The 20,663-nt window shown below is 36.1% G+C and overlaps 1 protein-coding gene across 6 annotated transcripts in view; it reads left to right on the top strand.

Annotated features, from left to right (window-relative positions):
* Positions 1–3,552: 3,552 nt before the first annotated feature.
* Positions 3,553–20,663, top strand: part of LOC105045818 (E3 SUMO-protein ligase SIZ1) — a 28,252-nt gene continuing 11,141 nt past the window's right edge. For 2 of the 6 annotated variants that reach the window (XR_832141.4, XM_073258490.1), the window contains exons 1-8: positions 3,554–4,011; positions 5,738–5,818; positions 8,094–8,136; positions 9,683–9,761; positions 9,883–10,042; positions 12,390–12,523; positions 16,885–16,953; positions 20,487–20,574. Coding sequence is in view for 5 of the 6 variants with exons in the window: in XM_073258490.1 (XP_073114591.1) it covers positions 3,988–4,011; positions 5,738–5,818; positions 8,094–8,136; positions 9,683–9,761; positions 9,883–10,042; positions 12,390–12,523; positions 16,885–16,953; positions 20,487–20,574 (678 nt within the window). In the remaining variant the exon portion in view is untranslated. Of the gene's footprint in view, positions 4,012–5,737; positions 5,819–8,093; positions 8,137–9,682; positions 9,762–9,882; positions 10,043–11,080; positions 11,131–11,206; positions 11,289–12,389; positions 12,524–16,884; positions 16,954–20,486; positions 20,575–20,663 lie in introns of those variants that run through there. The other 4 variants (XM_010924232.4, XM_029264794.2, XM_073258492.1 and 1 more) reach the window with 4 other exon arrangements.

Genomic DNA, 20,663 nt, shown 5'->3' with positions numbered 1-20,663 from the left:
ATTGATTTGTTCTCTCTTTTTTTTTTTGTTATTGGATAAAAGTTAACTTGCCTACTTCATAGTCCAAGCTCATGATTTATATGCCCACTTAATCCTTTTTATTTTGCAAACATGGAGATCCCACATGCCTATGCCATGGTCTCCATGTCCTTTTTACTTACCAACCTACCACCATGCCTACTTCCTTGCATAGGTTGACCTTTTGTTATCAAACTAAATTAGCTCAGTGGCCAGACAAACCAAACTGATTAGTATGTTTATATGAAACATTTTTCCAAGCCCTTGGTGAGCAGATGTATATGACTTCTTGGAATAAAGGGCAAAGTCCATAAACCCTTGTCCAGGTTGGATATGGATCGGATCGAATCACAACTATGTCCATCCAAAATTGATCCATTAATATAAAAGGTTAGAATCTAGACTTGAACCTGATGATACAGGTACCAAGCATGAAAGGGAGTCCAAACTAGACCAGATCCAACTGATGGTGAACTGCAAAACTTTAGAAGCCATCTGACAACGGATAATTTATCTTCAAATAGCCTTTTTTATTTCCAGATTCACTAATTTAACAACAATAAGCCTCAGACTTAGCTTTTGATTTCTTTTCAGATTCTAAGGATTCTAATTGTCCTTGTCCCTTGTAGGAATCCTAGAGCCTATCAATATCTCCAATGTATCCACGTTTCCACAAGTTAATCAGAATATCCTTCCAAATTCTGCCTTTCTCATTTTCTTAATGGGGTGGATTTTATGCAAGCCTTGTAGATTCTAAGGACGAGGGTGAGGGTAGTTGGTGGATTCTTTGGTTGCAGGTGTACTTTGAGGCATCCATCGGTAGATTTTTTGGTGTGTGGAAGCCCTTTGATAGCAACAAGAAGAAGCTACTCAGTATTCTTCACTCCTAGATCTAGTTTCGTAGTCTTCTAGCTTTCAAATTAATTTCTTGATTTTTAACTTATACATTTGGACTATATCTTAATGAGCATATTTAATTTCCACTTGTAATCTTTCACTATTTCACTTTAAAACTAACGTTAAGCTTCCTTCCATACATCAACACGCTTTGGTACATAGCAGGTTCTTTCCCAGTGATTGTTGTGCTGACGTATTTTTTTTGGGACTATTTATTACTTATTTGATGTATGCTTGATTGAGTTTGAATTTAAGTTTTATCGGATAAAAATGGGCATTTTGTGTTTTTAAAAATTTGTTCTTCGAATTAGGATTGATCTCAAATTATTTTTCCAAAAGTTTAATTCGATCTCAAGTAGAATCGGATCTATTGTTTACTTTTTTTCTTGAGAAAGTTTATTTAGATCCCTTAATGATAAGGAAATTAATTAAGCTCATGCCTTGACCTGATGAAAAGTTGAAGAAGATAGAACTGGAGAATAGAAGATCCCTTAAACCCCAATTTATGTCCGTTTAGCAATTTGAGAACCGGGGGGAAGAAGACAGGTTTTGTCTTTGTCTTGGTGTCTGCAGAAAGCTAAGACACCCTCTGAAGTGATCAGGGGCATCCGTCAGAGCAGTTTCTCTCAGATTTCAAGGATGTGGTCCCCAAGCATCTACTAGATGGGCTCACATCCATAAGAGACATGCAGCACGCCATTTACCTACTAATGAGTTTTAAAAATTAAAGCAATGGATTAAATGATGGCTTAATATGAGCTTCATTTGAGAGAGCTTTAGCCCATGTGGAGTACCAGCCATATCCACTCCCAAGAAGGACCGATCTTAGAGGGTTTGCATTGACAATCATGCAACAAATAAAATACATGCCATCAATTTCTTGCTAATAATCAATTTATTGTTATTTTGCTCAAAAGCTAAGATTTAGCCTTCTTTGATGGCATGACTCTATCTTTTTGTTAAATTTGTCTCCCAATATGATCTGTATAACCTGTCTAAATAATTAGCCAAATTAGGTTATATAGCTATATTGCTTAAGCGGGTTTTAAACTGGTTAAATGAGTTTTAACGACTTAAAATTGGTCGGGTCATGATTCAATCCAGCTATTAAATGAATCAAAATGGGTTAACAGGAGCTGAATCTAACACATCTAACTCAACCTATTTATGACCCCTATTCATTTATTTATGTGAAATCAAAAACTACTTAAAGCACTGCATTATAACATTTTTCATGGAATAAAGGACCAAGTCCACAATCCCTTGTCAAGGCCGGCATGGATGTTGTCATACTATCATCCTTGTTTCATCATCGTCAATAAAGGAGTTGGCCCACGTAGAAATTGAAGGTAATGATGGTGACCCAAGTCAATTTGATTGTAGAGCACATCTATATTTTCCAGAAAATATCTTTGAAAACATTTTATATCCAATTTTTCAAGTTCATAAGGTGAAAGGAATAAATTAGATACATTGAATTTTCTTTTCCGATACTTGGTAGTGAGATTTTTTTTTTTTATTTTTTAATTGAGATAAAAGTTGGGATGAAAATTTTCTCTATTTAAAAATTTTCTATCTCTAATAAATAGTAATTTCAAGAAAGAAAGTTAGAAAGTTTAGTCGAGATAAAACTTACTAGATGAGGAAAAGTCTTTTTTTTTCCACCAACTTTGTCTTTAATTTTTATACAGCAGCCAATCAAAGGAAACTTCTTGATCTTTATCTTTTTGACTAGAGAAAGTTTATTATTCTCACTTTCTCGATCTTGATTCCGAAAGCAGAAAACATCCCTTGTAGATATATAATTTAGTTAAAATGAAAGTTATCCATCTAAACAAACAAAAATTTCTTCACTAACTTTTTTCTTGCTTGCTTTTAACAATTACCAATCAATCAAAAAAGTTTTAATTTTAATTCTGTTTTGCTTGAGAAAAAGATATTTTATATTTTTGGATGGCCAAACAAAGCATCAATTGCAGCAAAATTTCCAACTTTACGCTTCGCAGGGCTTAAAGGCTGCGATTCACAATGATGTCAGGGACCTTATGGAGACACAGTCAGAGGGCACTTTCTTTTGGCTTATTACTACTATTATTATTACTTTGGTGGGTTGATTTATCACCTTTAGAAAAGAATAAATAATAAAATTTCCCAATAAAAATGGAGAGAGAGGGTGTGGATGATAAATTCCATCTCAACGGTACAGAAAACAAGCAAATTGCCAACCAAGATCAAGCCAGCATGGTTTGTCTTATAACGAAGAGGAAAAGAAGGGTAGTGGAATAGAAAAGCTAGGGCCCCATTACAAATATATGAGAAAGGCAAGGGCTCATTGGAAAAATCACACTGCGTGTCGGATGGAACACGGAACACTCCCGAAACTTCTTAACCAAACGCGATCCCGAAGCGGACTCGTACGGGGCGGAATAAACCCGATTTGATATCCACGTATACGTCCGCATCATATCCTTAGTATCGCTTCGGTGATCGCGCACGCGTTGCCTGCGCCTTCGACGTGTGCGGCCCCAAAATCACACCCACACACAAAAAAAAAAAAAAAAAAAAAAAGAAGAAGAAGAAAAGAAAAGAAAAAAAAAAAAAGGGAAAAGGCCGGTGGAGCGAGAGAAAGATATATAGGTACGAAGAAAAGAAAAGCAAATGAGAGAAGGGGAAACACGGCACCGATGGGAAGAGCTCGGCGCTAAATGACCAGCGCCCAGTCGCAGCTCGCGCTTCTCTTCCCCCATTTTCTCTCTCTACCTTCTTGGATGCTCTCCGTAGGGTTATATCCACCGGCTCCCACCCTTCTCCAAGAACTAGCTATCCATTCTCTTCTTTTAGGGTTTCTTGGAGAGATTCTTTGCTGCGTCGTCTCGCCCTAGGCGGAGCCTCCCTTCTCAAATCTTTGCGCTCTCCGGTTTCGCGACAGACAGTTCGGCTGGATTCCAATTTTTCTTTCCGCCGTCCGTGATTGATCCATGTGGGAGCACATAGATTGAGACCGCACCGGAGAGGTGGACAATCTGCTATCTTTTCGGCTTGGTACGGCGCTGGCGTGCGTGATTAAGAGCGATGGACTTGGTGGCCAGTTGCAGGGTATTTGTTTTTCATCTTCATTATTCTTCTATCGCCGTTGTTTTTTTTTTTTTACAATGATTTCTTGTAATTTTAATGGTATGTTGGATTTTCTTTTTTAAAGTTTATTCAATTGTTTGGAACTGGATGGTTTAGTTTGGGATGGGTTGGGGTTTATCGATTCTCGGGTGCTTTTTAGGGTTTTGATTGGAAAATAACAAGAAAAGTGCGATTGAAATCAGATTGCCGTACCATGTTTTTTTTAAAAATATATAAATATGGGCGGAATTTACGTCAAAGGTTCTTTCGTAGCTATAATTTTTCAAGTTTGTGTAATGCAGGAGGTCCGAAGATTATAGTAGCTCTCCTTTGACATGCAGATGCTTGAATTATTGCGGTCCTTGTGTTACTTTCTTTACTTAAAGGCTTTCTAAGTGAGGGTTCTTTGTCTATCCATTAGCAAGTTCTAAGTGTATCCATTAGCAAGTTCTAAGTGTTTGATTGTAGGGAATGCTTGAAATTTGTCATATTAGGTGCATCCTCCTGGTGATTAGGTGAATTGGTGCATGAATGGATTCTTGGTTTTCTGACGAATTGTCCTTTTATTATATTAAGAAGTCGAATGCCCTTGTTTCCAAACGAGCTAGAAGTGGTTCAATGGATCCTGGTCCTTCACGTTCATGATCAAGTCACCATCTACGATTTTTTTGAACTAATTTATAATGTCACTTGGGCTATGCTGCTGGTTTGATGGTTGATTGCTAAACGTATCTACTTCTTTTGTTATTGTCCAATACTCATCGCAAAGTGAGTTGTGGATATATGTTTCTCTTCCTAGAACCAGTTGAACAAAGTCATTTGCAGCTGCATGATCTGGATTTCAAGTATAGATGTAAATAAAACAAAATTCTGGAACATATATTATGCATATCTAGTACACACAACGTGATGGACCCACATAATCGTCATGTTCAAGGAGTCAAAGTTACATGCAAGTATGAAAAATCTAAGCCTGCGAAATGGAAAATAGTATAGCGACTTTCTTCTTCTATTACATTTTCTCGCACATTTTTTTGATTTCTGAATTATGGTCATACTTCTTATAAGAAAGGTACCTTTGAATGCATATGAAATGAAGTAGCAGATATAACAAAGAAGAGCTAATTAGGTTGAAAGCGAGAACAGTCAACTAAGTTGAAATTCGATCTTTGGGCCTGAAATAGAATTTTTTAGCAAAGGAGATACATAGAGTCAACTTCAATATTTGTGACATGGTTCTATGGTTTTGTTTATAGTTACAAAAGCAAATTGTGATAAATCACAGAAACTTGACAATGTAGTCAGGATTTAGACAAGACATGCAATGTTTTGCTTGGCTCTCCCGGAGTCAAACTTCGCAGTGATCAAGTGACTGTTAAAGAGACAACTGCAATATGCTACACAATTGAATCCAGCAAGTCACATATTGAACCTTGCCTTGCATGAAGCCAGTTGGTTATTCCTACCTTGTAAATGGAATGGTGGCTTAAAATTTGATTATGTCTGGCTAGTTGAAGTTTCTCAAAATTGTCAATGAGCTGCTAATTTCTTTAAGTCTGGCGAGATTAATATAAAATAAACTTCTTCTTTATTTGATCTGCTTATGCTTGTGCTTCATGTGGTTTGACATCATTTGATAAAGCAGAATCTTCAGTAAACAATGTTTCGTTTTTCCTGTTAAATTCAAAACTGCTTGCTTTTATTTCAGGATAAATTGGCATACTTCAGGATAAAAGAGCTTAAAGATGTCCTGACTCAACTTGGTCTGGCAAAACAAGGGAAGAAGCAGGTTAGCTGGGAAAATATCGATAAATTGATTTGCTATATATGTCAGTTCTTTGATCTGCATGTCAATGTACTTTTTTGTTACTCTTGTGCTATACAGTGTGTACTTGCAACAATTTAAATGGCTTGTCAGGATTTTGCAGCTGTGAATTCTGGCTTAATTGTACCTAGGATTATAGCTTGTACACAACGAACGACACTCTGGAATAAAAATTACATTTGGTCGTCAGATTGCAGAAATATTGTTAAATAGTTGTCTATTTCAAGGCTATATTTTTCTCTTAGTATTACTAGCAGTAGCTGTGCTTTAAAAGGCGCCGCAGTATGTGGTTGCAAAGGGGCCACATAGTGCATATGTTGTATATGGGCGGCATAGGTTGATACATATAATACCATTTTCTAACTCTTTAGAAGTCAATGTGATACATTAAATACAATAACAACAATGGTATTGGTGGTAATACTTTTTTGGATGGATGGAAACAATTTTAATATCAATAACAACTAATAGTTGGTAAGTACTTGGTACCTACATGTTATAACAATAGTTATAGCATCATCAACATTTTAGCATCATTAGAACTCTGTATCAAGCCTACCTAGAACCTTCATCAAACACAACCATCGCATAGACCCACATAAGAGTGGGGCGGATATGTGGCTTCAGAATGCTAAACAGGCTAGCATATGCAGCTTCACAATGCTAAGCAGGTCTCACATGCCTCCACAATTCTAAGTGGTTTGCTTGTTTGGTCTATGTGCGATATCACCATGTATAATAACCACATATAGGCAGTGCAATGCAGTCAATGGACCACATCTGCATATGTGGGCACATGCACAGATTTTATCACTGAGAAATAGTACCTGAGAGAAAGGATTGTCTAATAAAGGTGGTGGAAGGCTGTTGAGTTGAAAACAAGAATGAAACATGGAATCTAAAGAAAATGGCATAGATAAATAAGGCTCTGTTTGTTTGCTGAGAGAGCAAAAGAAAAGAATGCTAAAACAACAGTAAAGAACCCCCCCACCCCAAAAAAAAAAGATAGATTTTTTTTGTTGAGTTAAAAAATTGTTAGGAAAGCGGTGAGAATATGATTGAGTTGTTTTTGTTCACTTCTATATTATTATTTCTGAAAATCACTAGTTTACACAATTAGAGAGGAAAAGTTTAATGCTTTGCAGGCAAAATATTTATCTCTTATTTGCTCCTTATTTGCCTCTCCAAGTATTTGTTTTCATTGCCAGTCATTTGACAAGAAGAATCTCCTGACTTAGCTATTTAGCAATCAATGAGAGACTAATAGTGGAATCACCTACAAAAATAAAGAATTGACCAACAGATAAATTAGGTCTAACTTTGACATTTCATGACGATTAGAAATGGGCTTATAAACCATTTAAAGCCAATCTGCTCTGTTCATTGATCTCCCTCTTAGGTTCGTTGTGAATCTCCCACTAGATTGTCTCCTACAATATGTTCTGCAATCATGCAGATATCATGTAGCTATTCTTCCACTTTCTTATAAGCTTAATTTTTATAACATACTAAGTATTACATATAAATAATTTCTTGCCTGTAATTCATTTACCAGAAAGTTTTCAGCAGATGTTTAGAAATAGTTGTTTTTTTCCCTTATTTACCCTTGCAAATATGGCTTATTCATTTTTACCATTCAAACCTCACTTTTTGTATATACCCCTCAAACCTTCCTGTTTTTGCAAGAATATCCTCTTCGTTCGATTTTTGACTAATGGTGTTAATACATGACTGTATTAAGTATAAAATGACTTTATTGTATTAATACTCATAAAAAAATTATGCAAAAATATGGCTTTCTCTGTTATAAATTAAGATATTAATTTTTTTTAGGATACTAATGCAAAAGGGAGATAATGTCTTTTATACTTAAAATGGTTATTTTTAAACATCATTAATCAAAAATCTAATGAAAGGAGTATAATTGCAAAGGAGGATGATTTGAGGCATATGGATGCAAGTATAATTTTTGGAGGGTCAATATGTAATAAACCATATTTACAGGGGTATACATTTAAAGAGCTCTTAAAAGTATGACATTTTGCATGTTGTTTTTTAGCTTGATGAAATGTTAGTGGCGCTTTTTAGTAATTCACTTGGATATGTCAAATTTTCATATGTATGTGGCTTGAGCACCTAAGTAACGTGGCCTCTTGTTTTAAGAACATTTTGACCCCTATAGATGTATGCTGTTCATACTTTTTTGCCCTTTGATGTGCTTTTCCTATTTATTGTGCAGGAACTTGCGGACAGGATTTTAGCATTACTTTCAGATGAACCAGGTATATGTTTGTACAATAAATTGGACGAACATACTAGTATTTTTTTTTCCATAATTTTTTTAACTCTGTTTGTGTTATGTCAATTCACGTGAATCGAAATGATGCTGGAGACATGAAGAATGCTCTTTTTGGTGCTAAGTGTTCACTTCTCTTTTGCATGCTTGAGTCTAAGTGATTTAACCATATGTGGAAGCTTGAAATTGATTGCTTCTTATCATCTAGGGAAATCTGAGTTTCTATTATTATCTATCTGCTCTGGAGTTTAGGTCCATTGTTTAAGGATGACTTTGCAGTTCCGTATTTGTATTTGCATGTACAAGTTTTGATAGTCAAACCCTTTATTCAGGTGCTATTTTAGATTTGGCAGTGGATTATTTTTGTTTAGCATTCTTGCTCTTCTCATTCAAATTCTTGTATTAATCAATCATTTCCTGTTAATTTTTGTCTCACTTATTATGTACGTCTATATTTTTACTGCCTTTTTTGGTTATATCGGTTCCTTCTAGCTTTTCTATAACAATATATTGTAGTAGTTTGATCATAATTTTGTTATGCATTTCTTCTACTCTGGTGCCTAAACTCTATTTAGTGGAAGCCCTTGAAAACAAGGTCCATGGAAATGGTATGAGGCTCGTACCGGCCAACGATTGGTTCAGCTTGGTCCCGGTTTGGTATGGTACAGGTCTGTATCATACTGTTCCGGGGCATACCAAAGCAGGCAGAGGGAGGATGAGGAGAGAGGGAGAGAAAGGGCGGGAGTGAGAACAAGGGGCTATGGAGGTTGGAGCCTTGGGGGGGAGCTTTGGGAGCTCTGGAGTCGGTGACATGGACCAAGGGAGAGATGAGGGAGAGAGAGGGAGAGGAGGGAAACAGAGGGAGGAAGTTGGGCTGTTGTGCAGAAGCTTTGAGAGCTCTAGACCTAGCGATGGGCTGGGGTAGAGAGAGGGGAGAGAGGGGGGTGGGACTCACCTAGAATGCTTTAGGGATTAGGGCTTCAGGGATGAAGGGCTTTGAAACTGAGTGATTGATCGAAGGCTGAAAAAACTTAGATATTATATACTGAACTAACCAGCTGAACCGTGTTGGTAACTGACTAGTCTGTTTCGTATGCCCCGAACCGGCTGGTTTGACATGGTTTGGCTAACCTTGCTTGGAAGTGCTTCACATGATGGAGCATCAAACAATAACACTGCAAAATTAAGATCTATACAATGATTTGTGATTATTCACATGTATTACTTAGTTCTATTGAAACATGTGCATGTGTATGATTTGCATACATGTTTAGAGGCATGTATGTTCTTACAGGTATCTAGTGTCATGCATGTGTAGATATATGTATAATTGCATATGTCTTTGTACATGCAGTTTCTAGGTTGTAAGAACAAAGTGTAGAAGCTTCTTTTCAATTATGCAGTACAGTTGGCATATCTTCATAATATCTATGTTCGCTACATGTTCAGGGGCCTTTCTATGCCTTATTATCAAGTTTCTGGAGCCCCTTTTCCTCAGATCACATCCTCATTATATGTATTCTCTTTTATAGTTTCAAAGTCACATGGTTGGGCAACGAAGATTTCTGTTGGAAAAGAACAAGTTGCAAAAATTATTGATGACACTTACAGGTGGCTCTCACATCCATTTCCAATTTTGAATATATTTTGTTAGTTATGACAACGTTGATTCTCCATTTCATTAGAAAACCTTTGTCAAGTGCTTAGTTTGTTTGTTTTCATCTTCTCGCAGAAAAATGCGTGCTCCTGGGGCTGCTGATTTAGCACCGAGAAACCAGAGTGGCTCAGCAAATAATGTGAAACCTAAGAAGGAAGTAAATGATTATTCCAAGTTGGAGATGAAGGTTCATTGCCCTTGTGGTAGCTCCTTGTTCATGGAGTCAATGATTAAGGTAAGGTGCCCATTTTTACTTTTCAATGGTTTCATCGAAGGGTTAAGCATCATTGTATCTGTTAGTTAGTTGGCTATCTGGAGCATGACCATGAAAACTGTTTCTGTACAATAATTTTCTTTGCTTTTGTCTATGTTAACTTGCATTTGGATATGATAATTTTGATTGTTCAGCCATAAGTTGGATGATCAGCATTTATGACTTGGCATCAATTTGGTAGATTGGAGGAAGTCACAATAGCTGTCACAAATTCAAATGCATCAGTGAATATTTCCCCAGGTAAAGACAAAAGGTCTATCAAGGCAAATCAATGTTTCTAGATTGGATGGAGATGAAGGATCTTTTTAATGGAAGTTCTTCTTGTGGATTACTGGCTGGGTTTGTTTGTCAAATCCGACTTATACTGATAGGATTTGGAATATGGGTGATCTTTATAGAACAAGTGTTATGAGTTATAAGACGTGTGGGCATGAATCATGTGGGCAGGATTATGTGGTACTGTTAATGGTCTAGGTGTAAATGTTATTATTACTTGTTTAGCACTAAGGGGTTTTTGATTCTCAACCTGTATTCCGGGGATAATGAACTGGCCAGTTGGGGAGCCAAGAAAACAGTTGGAAGAGAAGATAGGTCTCAAGATTGTCTGAGTATTGATGTAGGGGAGGCAACGTATTTACCCAGCACCAAGTTTGTATGCCAGGCACATTTTGCAGTATTGCGAGATATGGAACCTTGCCAATTCATTATCAAAAAATACATGAAAAAAAACCTATTACTTTCTTCCGTAAAGACCATTTTAGATAGGTCCGTACTAGATACTTAATTTTGCATGATGTGCACCATCCACAATGAATTTTACAAGATATTACATCAAAATCACATTATTAACTTGTCTTTTCTTTGACATGCATTACTTAGAGGTTGGGTTTGATAAACATCAGTTCTCTCTGTATCTGTCGATACATATGGCTTGTATCATAAGGCATTGGTCATTATGGTATGCTAACCAGTGCCGCTGTTGATACATATTTAATACAGAGCCTATGAAGACATGCACATCCAATTCATGCTGGTGAGGCCATGACATGGTACTAATTGTAAGACACTATATGACATATATCAGAAGTTCTGCACATCTCCAACTGTAGTCCTATATGTAAACAGGTAGATCCGGTGGGGGAAGGGATGAAAGATCAAGAAGACACTCAGGAATGAAGCTGAAGTAATTCGCATGTTGCTGAAGCAGGTGTTATATGTTTAGTGCATTTATCTTCAGCAATAAATTGAGAGTGAGGATTGCAAGCAGAAGATATTTTTATGTGCCATTCTACTTGGTTATGCAATGCAAATGACTTTTGCTCTTTAGACATTGCCTTATTGCCATTTGGAGTTGAAGTGGGACAAGGCTACTCTAACCATGTCTAGATTCCTCAAAAGTTTACTTTTCTTAAGCCTACTTGTAGACCTGCTGGGCGCAGACTTGTTGCTAAACCTGAACCATTGCTTCTTTAGGTTGGATTTGGATCACCAGGGCTTGTGCTAACTTGAATAATACATATCTTGTTACAACATATATGAGCTCAACAAATCTTGATCGGTTTTTACCCAGCCTAACTGAGATTTTTTTTCCTCTATGACAATTTATTTGGGTGAAGGATTTTAGAGTACTGGCACATACTGGTCCCTATCGGCCATATCATACTAACAATATACTGGTACCAAACTGCCCCTTGATAATGTTCTGTGTTGACACATTGTACAATGGTTCTTTGGTATGCTGGCACTGAGGCAAATTGCATGTTGGTATGGTGTGACACTGTACTAGTTCACACTGTGCTGGTAATGTACTGCTAGAATCACTGGTACCTGTACTTAGTACTTGATTTAGATTGTATTAAGTAAAATATACGCAACAGTCACCTTAAACCATCATCTTCCTTGAAGATCGAAGAACCGTAAATTTAGGACTGTATCATTGGGTCACTTTTATTTGGTTGCCCGTGTGACATTCACCTTACCTTAAAAAAATATACAATGAGCAGAAACTTATTGCACTATCATTTATGAGAAAACATTGTTGCTTCTTCAATTCTTGTCTTTTTATTGCTTTTCTTATTCCTAGATTCTATGAAAAAGGATCAGTGTTTAAAGATCATACCTTGTATTCCTGTGCTGTTGCTAACCATTTATTAATTTGTTGGTTATTAAACTGTGTCATGAAGCATTGCAATCTTAAATATGATTCTGTCAATTTTAATTGTCTGCTTTTAATGAATTAAAAGGATTCTGAGGAATTTATATTTACTGTCCCTTCACATGTTGAAGTCCTTTTTGTTACTAATTGCAGTGTGAAGAATCTCGATGCCAAGTCTGGCAACATCTCAATTGTGTCATTATACCTGAAAATCCTATGGAGGGTGCTCTGCCTGAAATTCCACCCCATTTTTATTGCGAAATATGCCGAATCAACAAAGCAGACCCGTATGTCTATCCCATCTGTCTATTGGACTGAATAATCATCTTAGGTTTTTTCTTGAAGTTTATTTGGTTATCAACTTTGATCTAAGTACTGTTTCACATTAACTTATCTATATTAAATGGTACAGTTACTTTTTGTTATGAAATGACAACATGCCGGTCACTTGTTTTATTTTTATTAAGAGTTCTTTTGCAGCATGATTTCATCTTCAGATGGAAAAGGCTGGAAACTTTGTTAAGTATGGCATGTGTGTCCATGTATCTGAAGTTTGTTATGAAGGATATCTGTATCTGCAGGAGATAAAAAAGCTGTGAGCTACGTCATAGCCAAACTTGAATTAACATAGTTTGTATCTCTGAGTCAACATATGCTTTTTTAGATAACTGAAGCATTTGCTTGCTTCCGTCTATATATTTACAAGTCTATTATGGCTTGGAATCTGGAGTGAGCCTTTTCTCCCTGCAAAAGCTCTCACACACGTGCAAATTCATGGATGTTCAATAGATGAAAGTGAAGCCCTCATCATATGTGAAATTTCATGTACTAATTAAGAAATGAAACCTGTTAAATTCATCTCCTTATGATTAGCAAGTAAACTTAATTTACCCAATGACATGTAATGGAATATGCAATATGTTAATTGAAATTGTTAATGCCACCCTCATCTACCAATTGGCATCATATAACATGTCTACTTACCATCAGAAGAAACTAAGAATATCAAAAATTGTTCACTTGATTATAAGTTTTATGCTTCATTCTAGAGATACTCATGAAATTATATATGATAAACTAATTGCTGTTGGATCTCCTGTGTTCTTTCTTCATGACAACCCATACTGATACTACACTATTTGCTTTTGCTTGTGCGCGCATGTGTGTGTGTGTGTGTGTGTGTGTGTGTGTGTCTATATATATATATATATATATATATATATATATATATATATATATATATATATATAGTTATGTAACAGTGTTATTTCATATTATTATCTTTCTGTTCAAAGAATCAGTTTGGCAATGGATGGTTTGGTAGCTGGTATGTATCCAAATCCTGATCCAAATCCAAATTCTTTTTGAGCTTTTGGTGAATTTTCTAACAGTGTTATTTCATATTGTTAGTGCCTCAGTGGTTTGTAATTTATATTATCTTTCTGTTCAAAGAACCAGTTTGGATGGTTTGGTCGCTTATGAAAGATGTGTTTTCCAGGAAAAGAGGTGCAGGGCCCATAAAAGTCCTCAGGTATAGAGGACAAACATAGAAAACAACCATCAAGGAATGGAATAGATGCAAGTAGTTAAGGTGGAAAGAGTTTATTTATGAGATAAAGCTGAAAAATTGGAACAGATCTAAAGAAACTAGCAAACTAGAGGAAGCTGTGAAAGATCCTTGAGTGATGCAAAACAATGAAATAGCTGAACTATTAAGCTTGATGGCCTGTGCTCTTTGAAAGGGCAAACATGATAGCAAAAAATGACAATACTAGATTCTCTGCAAGGTTTTGTAAAGATAATTCATCACCAAGGATGCTCGTGACAAATGACTGGATATTTATACATTGCAAGAAAGATTATACCCAAAGATATTTCGTGGCCAAACATACAAAAGTCAACACCTAGAAGAGCTATACACCTTCAAATAAGAAATCTTAAATATGTATTTGTATATTAAAGAACAAATAAAAGTATTGTCCTCTGTTTTATGGATGACAGAAGTTAGTTTAGAGAAAAGGAAACCTAGTAGTATCTTATGGAGCAGGGTAAATGCTAGCACTGATGCTACCCTCTTATCTCAGTGACCGTCATGCACCACATGAAGATGAAGTCATTGCAATTCTCACCACAATTTGGTGGTCTACTGATAAAGGACAATTAAAAAGATCAGCTTTTGGGAACTGTTTTCAGGCTAAAAGAATGTTTGGTCAAAATCGATATTATAGATGTTTTACTGATTGAAATCTTTGAATCAGGTGTACTGTCTGGATGACAGACCAAGAGCCTATGGTTAGGTAAAATTTCTACAACTGCTCTGCAGCTGATCAGTGCCAAATTGTGACATCTAAGGTGCTTTAGTAACAAGGTTTGCTAAATGTCCGAAAATGTAGAAAGCAGTGAATAGATATGATGTGACTGTATAGTGTAGAAAAGGATTAGCCATTCTTACATTATCAATTTCTTTAGTGTTCACACATGTCCTGATGACTGATTCTTTTCTCCATTGCCATGGAACTTGATGACCAACTATCACATTGGTTTAACTTCTTTTAAGGGAATGAAGCCCAAAATGTGTATACAGTGGACTCACAACCTGTATGAAGACATGCAATAATGTGTGCACACATTGATATGTAAACCTATGCATGCAATTGGTAGTCTTGTATATATGCAGAACATAATCAAAAACATGTATTCATCACACTGAAGATTTAAACATTGTAATGTATATATGTTAGGCTATGCTGCTTTACCAGGTTTCATTTACGATACAAATAAATTTTACCATTCCAAATTGGAAAGAGAAAAATGGGGCACCTGATTTTCCTACTGCCTTATTATTGTTACTCTTTCTCAAGACTTTGGATCCTGAGCATGGCTGAGTAGAAAGTTGCTGCTATGGTGGTTTACAAAGCAATACTTGGCGATAAAACTCTTTTAGCACTTCGACTAATAACTTTACAACTTTGAAGACATAATGTAGGTAAAGCATATTGCAGTGGACCAACTAGGGGTTATAAACCAGTAGTGGTGGGAGAAAAGCTTGTGACCTATGATGATGGTATTAACATTGTAGAACAGACTTTTTTTCATGCTTTTGACTTTGGGAGTGTTGTGCAAATGTTACATAACTATAGGTCATATCGTACTATCAATATTTTTACGGTGCTGTCAATTCAGGTGGAACCAGAAAGTTTTCCTTGGGGAAACCAATGTCAATATTACAATCTCATACTAAAAAAATAAAAACATTCTTGCTCATAATGCATATGACTGCTTGTTGTTTGTGTGTGTGATTTACATTATTTAAATAATTACAATACAACATGGAAAAGATGGTAGACCTCTAGAGAGAACATAAACAACACCATTAGCAAAAATTTATTTTCAACAGGATTACTATAAACACTATATATATTAAAAATAAAATATTTTAACATGGATTACGATAATGTCTTATGGACATGCATATGCAAAAGAAATTCCATTGACTTATAGACCAATAAAATAAATGTAGAATGCATACAAAAGAAGAACTAAAGAAATAAAGATGTCTTTCTATCATGTTATGGGTCAATAAGTTTCTCTTAAGATTTTTAATCTTCTTTCACATTTTCCTTCTTTATAAGTTGAAACCATACATAAAAAACTCAAAAGCTTCTTTCTTGCTTGAGTATGTGCAATTGAGTTGGGTTTGCAATACGAAATTAAGTAGCAACAGATGAAGCACATGCCAAACTATGAAATTATGCACATGTCAAACTAGGGCTGTTAGAAGCACATGCCAACCTAGGAGTAAGAGAGCAGGATTCCATCATTCCATGAATTTTGGATGGCTAGATGACATTATTATTTTTCTATTTAAAGATTTATCTTGTAAACACTTTCTGTCGAAACATCAATGAGCTTTAGTGGGGAATGAAGTGGAGGAATCCTGTTAAATTTTAATGACTGAGGCTTATTGTCTAGGAATCCAACAAATTGAAAACAAATTAAAGAATGCTGTTTCCTTCTGGTACTATAACACTTAGTTGTATAAAAAGGGAACAATTTAGGTTTTTTCCTTTTTGTGTGTGTGTGTTTGTTGTGTGTGTGGGGGGGGGGGTGCGGGGGTTGCAAAACACCATCTATGTAGGGTTTCTTGATAATTTCTATGGTGTCAAATGTGAAATCGGAAGAAGATTTTCTGTTTGTTTGGCTGTGGAGGTGGTGCTGTGGCTCCTCTTGGGTCCACAAATGGGTGTTGTAATGCATGGTCTCTCTTGTGGCCTACATAATGCCTTTTATTGTGGTAGTCTTATATCATCTCATAGGCTTTCATTTTAAACATTCATGTATAATTGTGTTTTTGCATACTTCTCTTCATCAACTAAGGCACAAAAAAGGTTGTTATTATTCTAGAGACAGTTTATCCATGATTTCAGTACATATTTTCCTCTAATATTTTTGATATTGTGATGAAGAGCATGCTTTTGTTTTGTTTTTTGTTTTTTTTGTTTCTCAGTTTCTTTTAGATGCAAAGTAGCAGTTATCTGTCTTTTGAGCTGTAATGCTGTCTGTTTGGTTATTCAATTGCTCTGCTATCTTCTTTAATCTGAAAGGTTGAGTAGTTCTAGATTACAGTGGCATCCTTTGCAACATACAGATTTTGGTGGACAATTGCGCATCCGTTGCATCCTGTGAAGTTGGCTCCTTCTGGTGTTGCCGATGATGGGTGGGTACTATACTGAAACTCTTTCTACATGTTGTTCTTGTTTCATTGGTCAAGTATATGACATAATATTTTACCAAAATTTATGTACTGTTAGTTTCTAATTTTCCCCTATATTATGTATTGCCAGTAGTTTTTGGCTTCTGGTGATATTGAAAGGCATTGCATCTTTCTAGATATGCTGTTAATTGTTATCTATGTAGTTGGAACTGCATCACAACTGTTTTTGTAGGCAAACCTTGCTTTGGTTTCTTTTTAACTTTCCACAGAGAGCAATTTAAAAAGTATTTTTATTCATGTACATTTTATACTGTGAGTGACATGCACCAAGTGACACCTGAGTGATGGAAGACTGCAGAAAAGAGCTTTCATGTTTTGAAAAGTTCTGTTTGGGTTTTGTAATTATGTTGCCATATTGATGGATATATTCATCCTGTATATATCTTTGCACTATAATGTGCTTATTGAAAGATTGGCTTGTAGGTGCATAATCATGAAATTTGATTATGGGCAGTGCAGATAGGATCATTTGATTTTGGTGCCTGTCATGTCATGTTGTACAGGAATCAGCATGATATGCAGAATGTGTATTGATGCCAGCATTTGCTGCACATTATCATAGAAGCTAATTTTGACTAACAAAATCAGATTACATATCAATATGGTTGAAACTCAAGTTGTGTGTGTGGGATCTTGGGCTGACCTCAAGCAAATTAGAGCTTGCTGGTGTTCGGTATGTTTACTCCCCTACTAGGCAGTGCTTAGGCTAAAGCTTTAGGTGCCTACTTTACCCACTAGTGCCGAGTTGGCAATTGGATAACTGGTTGGGTGTTCCCTTTTGACAACACTGGGCTAAGTTACTTCACAACCTTATGTAATTTCATATTTTCATAAACTCATACTAGAGTTTTGCGTGTGTACAGTGGGCATGCAAATTTTCTTCTATGGGGCTTGTGTGAGACGGAGGAGATACATTTTTTTCTCAAGCATTGAGACTTCATTAAAATAAGATTTGTAAGTTTTAGAAAGTTTCAAATTTTTAGAAAAGAGGACAAACAGTTGGTGGGACTTGGTTTTTTTTTTTTTTTCTGGATAGTTTTTCGGCAGCATTACTCTTTCCAATATTTTTTTTTTCTGAAATAATGGTTTGATATTTTCCTTTCTCAACAAAGGCTCTCTTACAGAGGAGCAAATATGTGTCCTTTTTTTTTCCTTGGGACACAACTCTTTTCTCTTCTCAATGTGGGACCTGCAAATGGGAGAGGATTCAGGCTCTGAGACTGGCCACACAAGGCCAGCCTTAAAGCCTTTACCATCTTATATTAATAGATCTTAATCCTTGCAATTTCATCAGTTATTTCTGTAATCCCATATCAACCAGCAACTTGATTGTAACCAACCATATTTTCATGTGTTTACTTAAAACAAACAATGAGCATTCATGTGATTAAACCGACTGGTTATATTTAGAAAAGACAGTTGTTTACATTCCCATACTTAAAAGTTGAGTATTCAATGGGGTTGGTTCCGGTGACAGACAAATCATGTGAAACAATGGGGACTTGGACATAAAACAAATGGCTGAAAGAATGGTTGATGTTGGTACAAGATATCAATTCGGATGTGAGCACCTTTGGATGTTGTATAGCAGCTTTCTCAGTTACTGCAGGGAAGGAGCAAGGTCAATCAGTGGTTGTAGTATTGATGAAGTACTGGAGAAAGTAGATTCAGATTTCTTCATCAATGACCTGAGTGAAAATGATATTGGAAGATGAAGTCTATGTGACAGAAGGTGAATAGGAAATTGAAATTAGATTTGAAAGCATGGCTAAATCTCTCTCTCTCTCTCTCTCACATATTGATGGCTTCAAAGTCCTCCTGCCCTGTACTGTCTGTGTGACTGGGTGTCAATGTGTTGTCAGGGATTATGTCGACTTTAAATTTGCTTTTCTTAGTGGATTTGGTTTTTATGAGATGATGACATCAAATGTTTTGATATATCTCGTAGCTATAAAAACGTTGGTCCTCATCTAATGTATAGTCTTGTAGTCTTGAGCAGCAATAGGTATTACAGATTATCTCTAGCTTCTCTTGCTGATCAGTTTGGGGATTAGAGAATATTATTCAGTGTTAGCATTCTAGTTAATTTGGCACAAAGAGGGTGAGGAGTCAGTTAGCTGTACAAAAGAAAAGAAGAATAAAAAAAGAGAAGGGATGAAGGATGGCATCACAACATTATTGAAGCTGTTACTTTTAGCTTGTTTGGTTAGGAAGGATCCCCCAATTATTTCTTTTATATATATTTCTTTTGTTGTGGACAAATGTTAAATATTGAACCTTTTTGTAGTGCAATCCAAACAAGTATTTCTGTAAAACCTGCATTATTCAAGGATTCTGTATTTTGGCCTCTAGGGTGGAGTGTTGGATTCGTTGTTTTGGTGGTTTAGCTCTGAGTTACAGAGTTTGGTCGAGAGAGTAAACATGAAAACCAAACAAAAGGGAAGGATAAAAGAAATCAAATTGAGTTATTTCACATTATTTATGAAACACCATAACTGTGGTTTGGGTAGTTCAAGACTGCAATTTAACTGTTTCTTAGGTAAATGATAAATGTATTAAACATATCCCAAGATGGGATCAATATGAAATGTGACCTAATTAAGCAAAGAGTAACAAGAAAATTTATGACAGTATAAAATTAGTTATATTTATTGAAACAGTATTACATACTATGGCAACGTGGGTCATGCAAATAATGATGGTGGTTGTCGTCATCATCACAGCAGTTGGGAGTATGGATGGGCATGAAGATAGTAGTGAGGCACAAATAGTGTCCATTTCTGATGGAGAGGAATTACAAAGGGAAGGGTGTTGAGCGACTTGCTTTTGGGATGGGAGAGGGATGATTGAAGACCATCCCGTCTCTCAACAGCCTGCTTACAAAAGTAATAGAGTGGGTGAGTGCGAGGTGACATTAACCATCCTTGTTGTCTCCCAAAATTCTGTTAAACAAGAAAAAAACTCTCCTAGAAGTCCACAAACAACCATAAAAGTCTATTTCTAGTTAGTTTCGGTCAGTTTTGGCCGAAAATTGCCAAAACAGACCGAAACTTGAAAAATTTGGTCCTTTGTGGATTGTCACGGGCTGAAACTGAAACCAGTTCATTTTGACTGAAATAAATTGGCTTCAGCCAAAGCTTCGGTCCTTGGTTGGCTTTAGCCAAAACTTCGGTCTTTGGTATTATTTCTCTTGGGTTATAATAAGTGGGGAACCAATACAGCCTTTTAGCATGTGTTAGATGGCAAATGTTGATGCGTGCACCTATCTTGTGTATATTGATAGAACTTAAGGAATATAAACTCTCAATGATCTGGATGCTAATGTCTACTGATAGCTGACACCGAGTTTGTTGTTATATTTGTTTGTTGCACAAAACTGTCACTTCATGCTGCTAATATAAGTTCTATTTGTTTCATCTCTCTTGTTACTATTTCAATTGTTCTCTCTGTTACCTTGTTAAGTTGTTTATTTTCAGAACAAATGCAGCGCAGAGCGATGACATGACATTTGTACTGTCAAGAGCTGACAGGGAAATGTTGCAGAGAACTGAATTTGATCTTCAGGTTGATTTCGTTTCCTTATTTGCTTGATCTCTACTTTAAGATTTAATCAGTTCACCTATTTTGGATGTTTATGTTGTTGCACCATCTTT

The sequence above is a fragment of the Elaeis guineensis genome, chromosome 5, assembly GCF_000442705.2.
Source record: "Elaeis guineensis isolate ETL-2024a chromosome 5, EG11, whole genome shotgun sequence".
Lineage (NCBI taxonomy): Eukaryota > Viridiplantae > Streptophyta > Magnoliopsida > Arecales > Arecaceae > Elaeis > Elaeis guineensis.
This window is presented reverse-complemented; position numbering and strand designations above follow the sequence as displayed.